The sequence below is a fragment of the Arachis hypogaea genome, chromosome 1 (assembly GCF_003086295.3).
Source record: "Arachis hypogaea cultivar Tifrunner chromosome 1, arahy.Tifrunner.gnm2.J5K5, whole genome shotgun sequence".
In the NCBI taxonomy this organism is placed as follows: Eukaryota; Viridiplantae; Streptophyta; class Magnoliopsida; order Fabales; family Fabaceae; genus Arachis; species Arachis hypogaea.
Genome location: NC_092036.1, coordinates 112,243,301 through 112,254,054, shown reverse-complemented (window position 1 = coordinate 112,254,054; position 10,754 = coordinate 112,243,301). Strand labels below are relative to the sequence as shown.

Genomic DNA, 10,754 nt, shown 5'->3' with positions numbered 1-10,754 from the left:
GCTTTTTCCAAATCAATAAACACCATGTGTAGATCCCTTTTATTACTACGATACCTCTCCATCATCCTTCTTAATAGGTATATCGCTTCAGTGGTAGATCTGCCTGGCATAAATCCAAATTGGTTCTCTGTTACTTGTGTCTCTTTTCTCAACCTCCGTTCTATCACCATTTCCCATAACTTCATAGTATGACTCATAAGCTTAATCCCTCTATAATTTCCGCAACTTTGTATATCCCCCTTATTCTTGTAGATAGGTACCAAGGTGCTCTTTCTCCACTCATCAGGCATCTTCTTTGACCTTAAAATCTCATTAAAAAGCTTGGTTAACCAGTTGATGCCTTTTCCTTCAAGACCCTTCCAAACCTCAATCGGGATATTATCAGGTCCTACTGCCCTGCCATTTTTCATCTGCTTTAGAGCCTCTTTTACCTCGAAGTCTCGAATCCTTCGATAGTAGTCAAAGTTTTGATCTTCTTCGCTTGTGCATAATTGACCAAGGCTCGGAAGAGTCTTCTGTCCCTCATTAAATAACTCGTAGAAGTAGCTCTTCCACCTTTCATTAATCTTCTCCTCTTGAGCCAACACCTCTCCATCTTTATCCTTTATGCACTTAACCTGATCTAAATCTCTCGTTCTTCTTTCCCGGCTCTTTGCAATTCTATATATACCTTTTTCTCCTTCTTTCGTGCCTAAAGACTGGTAGAGACCCTCATATGCTCTTGTTCTTGCTTCACTTACAGCCACTTTTGTCTCTTTCTTAGCCGCCTTATATTTTTCCCAGTTATCTGCATTGCGGCATAAAGACCACTCTTTAAAGCATTCTCTTTTTATCTTTATCTTTTCTTGTATACTCGCATTCCACCACCAGGACTCCTTGTCTCTTGGTCCTATTCCTTTAGATTCACCAAAACTTTCTTTTGCTGTTCTTCTAATAACTTCTGCCATCTCCCTCCACATTTCTTCCGCGCTTCCATTCCCATCCCACTTTGCCTCTTCTCCTACCCGTCTTAGGAAGCTTCTTTGTTCCTCACCTTTCATCCGCCACCACCTCGTCCTTGGGTTCTTCGTATGATGTCTTTTCCTCAACTTTTGCTCAACGCGAAAATCCATGACGAGCACCCTATGTTGTGTTGTCAAACTCTCTCCCGGGATAATTTTACAGTTAATGCAAAATTTCCGGTCGACTCTCCTCAACAAGAAGAAGTCGATTTGAGAGCTTGTCATGCCACTCTTATAGGTTATAAGATGTTCATCTCTCTTTTTAAAACATGTATTTGCGATGAGAAGATCAAAAGTTGAGGAAAAGTCCAAAATAGTTTTACCCTCGGCATTGATCACCCCGAAACCATGGCCTCCGTGAATACTCCCATATCCAGTCACTTCTCTCCCAACATGGCCATTTAAATCTCCTCCTAAGAAAATCTTATCTCCCAAAGATATGCCTTGAACCAAACTCTCTAGATCCTCCCAAAACCTTATCTTGTGTTGTTCGTCCGAACCCACTTGCGGTGCATAGGCGCTAATCACATGGAAAGCACCTCCCTCCACCACAAGTTTGATAGAGATGATCCGATCTCCCACCCTCTTGACATCAACTACGTCCTTCTTCCACTGCTTATCCACAATTATTCCAACTCCATTCCTATTCTTCACCTTTCCTGTATACCAAAGTTTGAAACCAGAAGAATCCAACTCCCTAGCCTTTGCACCAACCCATTTCGTTTCTTGTAGGCACATAATGTTAATCTTCCTCCTTGTCATGGTGTCCACCACCTCCATGGACTTTCCTGTTAGAGTGCCTATGTTCCATGTCCCAAATCTCAACCTTTTGTCGCTTCGACCTTTACCTTTTCCTTTGTGAACTAGCTTATTTACCCTCGTCCGTTCACGAAAACGCGAGAACCCTTGCTCATTTAACACTACATCCGGGCACCGATGCAGCGGCTCTTGCTTTGACACCGTACTCGAGCCATACGGCGCGTTACTTCCGGGTAACGACCTAGCTTTAGCGCAATAATGTCTTTGATTCATGTCATGGGGGGTTCGGCTATATTTTTACGTTGGTTGCCGAAGACCTAACACAACCCTCCTCCTTTATCCGGGTTTGGGACCGGATATGTACCGCAAGTGTAACATAGGCGGAGTTGTGTCCAAAATTTGGACAATTCCAGTAATACTTTAAAATGGCTTATTTGGATTGCAATTATGTATAAGTTCTATTCAGATTTTAAAAGAAATATTCCAGTAATACTCAAATCTCCACGAGAAATGGGAATTAGCAAAGATGGATCAAGACAGGAACAGGCAAAACACAAGTGAGAATTAAGGATACTTGTAGTTTGACGCAAATTACGCCATATGTTTTCTCGAATATTTTCTTTTTTCTTTTTCTTTTTTTAAAAATATGAAAGGCAATTTTTTAACAATGTATCAGCACATCGTTAAGACAATATTTTATACTATTGTTTCATCTAATTTCAACTTGAATAACTATTAGGTGCTAGTTGCAGAAAAAAAGATCACTTGGGAGTCGCAAAAGTACAAGGATATTTGCAAGGTGTTAATTTAGACTGTATCATCAATAATAAAAAAATGAGCTGGGTCTCAAGATTTTGAACACTTTTTGGCAAATTTCCCTGTGCATAATCCTCATCCCGTATGCAGCTTCGGCATCTACAATGATCTCAACCATCAAGTGCACCAAGGGCTTTCATGTCCTCCAAGAAAGCTGTGTACGAATCATCTATGCTCTGTGCTTTTGGAGCTGACGATGATGAACTCACTGACTCTGGTTTTACAATAGTTGGTGGCCCCGAGACTGTCCTAGAGGTAGAGGTTGATATTGTCGGTTTCGGTTTGGATTTTGCCACTGCATTCTCTCTTCTAACCCGAACAGATGCAGGAATCTACCCAAAAACAAATCAAGGTCTGAATCAGAGAAATAATATATATGAAAATGAGAGAGAACATTATGCGAGTAATGCCAATTTAAGTGTCAAGACATAAACTACTTAGGACAACTTGGCTTATTTAACAACTAGAAGGAAATTGTCTCTACTGAGATAGTTGTCACGGAGAAAACGACTTGATTGTATCCCATCATTAATCATAATTGTAAGCAAGTTATTTAAGTCTATAATTATAAATTTATTGGAATGACCACTTCCATAACTTTTCCTTGTCCCACTCAACTCAAATTGTCAGGCTACCCTCCATTAATCAAACTCTTCTTACTAAGACTTCTACAGGTCTTATCATCATATAACCAAACCACCTTAAGCATAATCTTATAGTTATCACCTCCTACAGACTTCCTTAACACACTAATAATTGCATACCTAATGTATGTGCACTTAAAATCCCTCACTTAACCCTATGTAGTGATATCCTCATTCCAAAGTATTTAAATTCTACGATAAAATATATGCCGATGTAAAACATGCATTTCATGGATATATGGAGAATATAGAGGTGCAAAGCATCCCATATTACACGGAGTCTAGAAAAGAGGAGCCGCATCCAAAGGGTGTAATTTTAAAATTTTAAAAATAAAATAATATCAACCTACCATAGCTGTAAGTTCTGGTGTGTGCTGAGCTAATGGCCTTTTAACAACAGTAGATGCAGCAGATTTAACATAAGATGGTTTTTGAGGAGGAGGAGGCGGTGGAGGTAGCCTAAAAGCCATTTGATCATCTTCTTGGAAGCTTGGAGGAGGACCAGGAGGAAGTGGTGGTCTCATCATTGGAGGAGGCCCAGGTGGAGGACCATATGGGGGCCTAGGCATCATTGGGACCATCATTCCAGGAGGTGGTGCCTGACCAGGAAGTCCAGCCACTGGTAAAGGAGGCCTCATATCAGGTGGTGGTGGGGGTGGTGGAAAACGGGATATTCCAGGAGGCAAAACATCGGCCTGCAAAGTTGGAACTAAGGTGGATCCTGGAACAGGAGGTTGTTGCCTTGGAGGAGGAGGCCCAGGAACCATTTTTGGGATCTCATGGCTTGGCAGAGAATTCGTATTGTCAGTGGTAGCTAAAGCACCATCAGACTTTTGTGGCATCCGATGTGGCAGAGGGGGTGGAGGGAGCTGCATCTACATTTTAGAAAGGATGTCACTGTATTAGAAGAATTGGGTTAGGAGAATAATACCAATTCATGGGCTTTAAATTTAAAGCAATCAAATGTGACACAAGTATACTCATCATCAACCTTTTCTTCAACTTTTTAAGTCTTAACCAGGATGATTTCCAAGCAATAACCATTTCAAAATATGCATAAGGAGTACAGCCCATGGTCTGAAACGTTTACATAAAAATAACGGGGCCAAAATGGCATAAACGTAAGATTTTACTCCAACACTATAAATCATATGCATTGATCTGATTTCACTACTTTTTAACATAAAAATATAATATATAATTTTCTTTAGATTCATTTATTCTTCTCCTGGATTTTCAGAAATACAGGAGGCCCTGTATCTGCCAAATCATTTCAGATAAATAACAACTGCACAATGCTTCTTAGCTTTCCATTAATCTATAGTTCCTTTTCTATAATATTGTGTTAGATTATAGTTTCATGCCATTATAGATAAAGAACATAAGCCTACCTGACCAGTCTCCTTAGAAGGCAAATCATCTGCGGATGAAGATTGGTTTCGCTCTTCACCTCCACTAGTGCCAGGTGGCGGTGGCTGAGACTGTGGTAGGGGTGGAGGTGGAGGGGGGATCGGGTGATTTGCAACTTGCTCTTTAGGTGGAGGACCAGGAGGTGGAGGTGGCAAAGGAGGTGGTGGTAATGATGTAGGTCCAGTAGTAGCAGGCTTTGGAGGCATGGGCGGTGGTGGAGGCAAAGGCAAAGATGCCGCAGGTAAAGCAGTGTCCTCAGCCAAACTTGAACTGCCAGCTTCGGGCAGTGGGGGTGGCGGTGGAGGTGGAGGTACAGTTAACATATCATCCCCTGACTCTGCTGCTGATGATGATGCAGCAGTACTCGATGAAGCACCGGATAAGGGAATCCTGGGCCCTAAGAGCTCAGCACAAAGAGGCGGATCAGGCAACTAACAGCACATATTCATGATTTTAACAAAAATGAAAGGAAGCTCAACATACCTATAGACGATTTAAACATGGGAGGTTTCCCAGGTGGGGGAGCCCCTGTAGGGTTTAATGTTGGATGGTAATAAACGGAATCCTGTAAAAAAAATAATTAATTAATTAATAACTCAAAACTATTAACTATATCCTAGTTTAGTTTTGTATGGTGAGAAAAATAAATAAGTTAAACAAAACAAGACATGCAACCCAGAAACAACTCTAAATCCTACCTCAGGCTTTGGGTGTTTAACTCTCTCTTCTTCTTCTGCAGTTGTTCTTCTTCGGGGAGGCCCTAAATGACTGCCAAAAAGGCATTCTAGAATGTATAAACTAACAAAGAAAAAAGTGGGTCAAAAGGTTGCTTTTAAACAATGGAGAAATCCCTCACCTGAACATAACAGGGGTCTCACCCTTCTCCTTCATTTTATCTTCATATTCCTAGTTAAGAAAGAAATCGGTTTTAGATCAGAACATCATAAAAAGTAATAATTTACAGAAACTACTTATAAAAAAGATTAGCATACAACTGTGTGGAGTGACTTCTGAGTGTAAATTTAATTAAGGTCAGTTTCTGCTAATGGTGCAACATCATACTCAGGTAACGAATATTCCATAAAGCTTTACTTCTGCTTTTCACAACACAGTGCGGTCAACGGACTAAGTCAGTCTGATGTTTAAATTTAACAATGACTCCCTACGGTCTTTGATTTAGTAGATACAAAAAGACAGATTTTAACTACAAACATAGTTGAACATACAAGCTTTTATTTTGGACCGAGAAACTATCAATTAAAACTCACATAGAGGGGCATGAAAGTAAAGATGTGTTTTCAACCATGATGAAGAAACAGATAAAATCAACTTGGAAATTGGCCTCAGTGCTAGAGATCAACTAACACAGTTATATGTTCTCCATTATTGTTTTCCGTAAAAAGGAAATAATTGTGTGCAGCATACAACTAAATTTTAATAAGAAAAGAAATATTTAACAATAAAGTGAAATGGTCCAAGAAAAAGAAAAGCACGGTATATTATTACCCTCCTTTTCTTTAGGACAAGGTTAAGTGTATCTTGTAGTTGTCTCTTCTTGTGCTTTCTTGCCTTATCCAAAGCACCATCAGCCTCTGCACCAACAATATACAGTAAATTTGAATAGGTAAAAGTTCTAGACGACACCTAACTTTGTTAAAGTAGTATATGCCAAGAAACTAATCTAGTGAATAAAAGCAGAAGCTGTCAAATTGAGTAGGAAACGAGAGCAATAAAGAATTAATATGCCAAAAAAAATGTCAAAAAAACGAGAGCAAAAAAAATGTCAAAAGATAAAGCAAAAAGAAGAGGTACATGTAAATGATCCACAATTTTCTGAGCATAACTCACGAAACCATACAAAGCATTATCACACTGCACACCACAGGCCTAAACAAATGCACTGACTTTGAGGTACTTATGTTTTCAGCCACGTAGGCTGCATTTGTTTCCAAGAACAGGACAGGACAAGACACTGATGGACAGAGACACAAAATTTTGTGTTCTTGTATTCTGTTTGGTGATAAACTAGAACAAATTATGAAAATCCAATTTATTCTCATTTTTTTCATTCAAAAAATTTGAGATGAAAAATATAATAATAAAAAATATAATTATGAAAAATTAACAAAAATAATAAAAGAAAAAATAAAAAATATGTTGTGTCCCTTATTAGTGTCTCCGTGTCCTTCCTGTCAGGATGGACACAAATACACTAATTCAGTGTCTCTGGACACATTGTCTCTGTCCATGTTTCCTCTGCCAAACACAATTTTGTGTCTTGTGTCCCTGTCTCAGTGTCCTGTCACTATAAACAAATGCAGCCGTAAAGTTTCAGACTTGATTTACATAACTGTAGCATAATCGGGAATGAATCCTCTCAATTTTTTTTCAGTTGAGAGAGTAAAATGTGATCTCTAATCCTTCAATATTTTTTCCTTCATGTTTTCTCTTGGTCCCACCAATAAAATGTATGGTGTGAGATCACATTTATATCCCCTCAAGTGAAAAAAAAATTGAGAGGATCCATTCTCTACATAAACTGCTATACAACTGTCAAAGTTTCATATTGCAATTGAAATCTCTATATACAAGTGAACATCCATAGTTCTTTGCCCACCCTTCACTGAGACAGATAACATAATTCCTCCATTGAGAATCAAACAAACTTCCCAAGATAACGACTAATTTGGCGGCAATTTGAAAGAATTTATGCTCACAAACTTGCTGAACTCTATTTTCTTTAACTTCATGTAAATCTTGTCCTGTTAACCAGTTCTAATTATCAGAAGATGATCATGATTCTTGAAGAAATCTCAATTCTCGGCAGATATTACAAGTCACTACAAATTGGTTTTCACTATTCCACATGATAAGAGATTCATGCATTCTATAGCAAAACATATGATCAATTAATACTTTCATGATGACGACAATAACAATAATAATAAAACAATAACAACAACAACAAATAAACAAAAGGAAGTGGTGTGGGAAAGCTCAAGACTTGACATACTCATCATTTCCAAGTTCTCAATCTGTTTCTTCAGCTGTTCAGGATCTTTCTTAAGAATTCCCACTTCCCTCACCTTCTTCCTTTCCTTCTTATTCTGTTAAGCAAAAACAAAAGAACAAATAATTATAAACTAAATTAAAATAAAGAATTAAGCTAGAACTTCGTAATAACAAAAATCTCAGTAGATAAAGCTGGGTTTCATTGAAGCAGCTACTAGGGTTAAAAGGAAAAACCCCTATGTCTATCATCATAATTTCCCCTTTAATTTGTACAGCGGCTACTTGCATTATAGTTTTTCAACTAATTAGGGTACATATTGAAGAAAACAATTATGAGAAAAGAGTGAAGAATTACCCTTTTCAATTCCTTCTTGCGAAGCTCCTTTCGATAAGCATCGGTAGGATTCATGACCTTGCCACCCTTCGTGGTCTTCATTTTTTCTTATTTTTCAATTCTAAAGCTCAAAACCTCTTTCCCCTTCTTTTCTACCTCTCTCAAGAATAAGCTCCTTGATTATCGTTAATTAACCTCGTCGTTTCGTTCCTATTGCAATTTCAATCAAACCAGTGAGGAGGAGGAGAACCGATAAACGACAAACGGGGAGTAAAACGGCGAGTTCATATGAGGTTATGACTTACGATCCATTCAAGCATTCGCACTCTTCCGGATTCTTTTTCTCTATTCTCTAACACTGCTTTGCGTTCCTCTCCTTTTGTTTCCGATGCACCGATTTCGATTACAGCCTTTTTTCAAAAGAAATATAAATAAATAAAATAAATGAAATAAGTTTTGCAATATTTCTTGATGAACGGCCCATTGCACCTTTTCCACCTCTTCTTGGGCTTTTATATGGGGCTCCATTTAGGATGCTGTATACGCAGATCATCTAGAGCTTCGTACCTCAACTAGGGCCCTGATTGGTGACCTAACCCAGTAGGGTAACAGGCTTTCAGTCCGATCCATGGAATCGAGCCGAATTTAATAACAATGGAACGTATTTTACCAAAAAAAAAAAAAATAATGAACGAATTGAGGCTTTTTTACATTTTTAACAAGGTGAAGTGGATTGAGGTTGATTTCTACCTCTATAGATTTGAGTTGGTTGATAGAGAATTGGACAAGTGTTTTAAAAAAGGACATTTTCTGCTCTCATTACAAAACTGATTCAGGGACCTTTCCTGTTGAATATATTTTATTTTGGTGATTATAAAATAATGTATACTACACATGATAAAATTTTATTAGTGTCTTTTTTATTAAAAGAAATAACATTTACTCTTCAATAAATCTTAAATTCTCACCATAACATTACTCATTTTAGGTGTTTCTTTCGTTGTTCATTTTCAGTGTGTATTTTACTGCCCCTTAATATATATATATATATATATATATATATATATATATATATATATATATATATATATATATATATTAATTATTGTACCATATTATTTTCAATATTTTTCAAATAAATATATAATGATATAAACCTCATAAACCTCATTATTCCTTCGCGTTATGAGTGAATTATAATCTATCAAGATAATTAATTATTTTATATTAATTTATTTTTGTTTACCTTTTTGTTGATATGATTAATCATTATATATGTGTTTTGATTTTTTGTTTGGCTAATAGCTATTTTTTTTATTAAAATGAATATAAAAAAATTAAAAATATGTCTGTTTAGACTGAAGTACAAAACTAAAAATATATAGATCATTTTTTATATAATAATATAAAAAAAATCAACTTATACTAAAATTTTTAATTATCTCAGTTTAATTAGTAATAACATAAATTATTATTCATTCGAATATTTTCTGCAATGAGAATAAAATTTGTTCTTTTTTGAGATATTTGTCTAATTCTTTATCAACTAACTCAAATTTGTAAGTATAAAAATCAACCTCCATCTATACCATAGACTTTACCTTTTAACAAACTACAAGTAAATCACAAGTTACTATTATTTAGAAAGAAAAGGTGAATTCAATCATTTAATGCGATTTAAGTTTGTTTTAATAAAAATAATGAATGTAAATTTCATCGAGAATAAGTATTTCAAAACACGTAAATCTACCTTCGACACTAAGATTTAAGAACAAATTGAGAAATTTCTTAGATATCAATGCAATTTATATATTAATAACTATAAATTTTAGTAAAATTTCATTATATTGGATTGATTTAGATTCATTTCACTTTCAGTTATGTCTATAAATTGTGTACGCAGATGAAGATAAAGATATATTTATATAAATAATTTTGGCAAGTAATCTACTATGATATTAGCCAATTACAAAAGATCTAATAACACACAAAAAAAAGCATTCCACAATATTATATAAATCTAATCCTGTTTTGATTTTTTCTTATTACTCACTGTAAAAATAAAAAACCAAATGCACATCCCACTCCCACCTTTTTCTCCCATTTCCACTCACGTAGTTCATCCTGCCGTCTTCTTCTTCCGCTCTAGTCACATTGTCGCGCGACCCTACAATCAGTGTCGATCATCCGCTCATCATAGCAACTACCCCGATCTTCTTGCGCCAACGACGATGCTGATGAAGGGAACCAATCGATCCCCCTTCACGTCGTCGCGTCGCCCAACCCCGCCATCAAACCGATGTCGTAATTCATCCGCCTCAGCAAAGAGCCGCCAAGACGATGTCTATAACGCTATAAAGAGATCACCAGACGGCACCCATTGCGCCCCGCCAAATCACGTCGTCGACCGGCCCCCACTCACGCAATTCATTCGCCGTGAAAGATGGACAAAAAACTCTCCTCTACCAATTGCAACGGATACAATGAGCAGGTAACTATGGGATGTTTCTTTTATTAAACATGGGATTTTTTTGTCTGATCGGATTTTTTTTGTAAAACTTGGAATGTTTCTATTGTTAATCTTAGAAAGTTTTTTGGTTAAACTTGGAATATTTCTTTTCTTAAATTTGGGTTGTTTCTTTTGTTAGATGACGGAGGACACAGCAGCAGCGTGACAGATAGTTGAAGACAAGGTACCAACTACGTGATGAGAGGGGACTTCAAGTTGACGAAAAGATTACCCGATGATAATCAGTGAATGGTTATGTTTCACTAATC

At 36.8% G+C, this 10,754-nt stretch overlaps 1 protein-coding gene across 2 annotated transcripts; it reads right to left on the bottom strand.

Moving 5' to 3' along the window:
• Positions 1-2,363: 2,363 nt before the first annotated feature.
• LOC112710681 (protein EARLY FLOWERING 5) lies at positions 2,364-8,461 on the bottom strand. 2 transcript variants are annotated; one of them, XM_025763036.3, is made up of 10 exons: positions 8,282-8,433; positions 7,998-8,186; positions 7,644-7,737; positions 6,137-6,222; positions 5,487-5,536; positions 5,329-5,398; positions 5,114-5,195; positions 4,612-5,027; positions 3,571-4,095; positions 2,364-2,908 (listed from the first exon to the last, which is right to left on the bottom strand). In XM_025763036.3, exons 2-10 carry the CDS (start codon positions 8,076-8,078, stop codon positions 2,687-2,689), a joined length of 1,626 nt encoding a protein of 541 aa, XP_025618821.1. In that variant the 5' UTR covers positions 8,079-8,186; positions 8,282-8,433; the 3' UTR covers positions 2,364-2,686. The 2 variants fall into 2 exon arrangements, with proteins under 2 accessions (XP_025618821.1, XP_025618817.1); XM_025763032.3 differs by having other exon boundaries at positions 7,998-8,461.
• Positions 8,462-10,754: the final 2,293 nt, after the last annotated feature.

Bases quoted from the DNA above. Each gene is read 5' to 3' on its own strand.
- LOC112710681 (XM_025763032.3), bottom strand. From the start codon at position 8,078: ATGAAGACCACGAAGGGTGGCAAGGTCATGAATCCTACCGATGCTTAT. The intron at 6,223-7,643 runs GTATGTCAAGTC...TTGTTGGTGCAG, and splicing joins TGAGAACTTGGAAATGATGA to AGGCTGATGGTGCTTTGGAT. The intron at 2,909-3,570 runs GTAGGTTGATAT...GTTTTTGGGTAG, and splicing joins CACCAGAACTTACAGCTATG to ATTCCTGCATCTGTTCGGGT.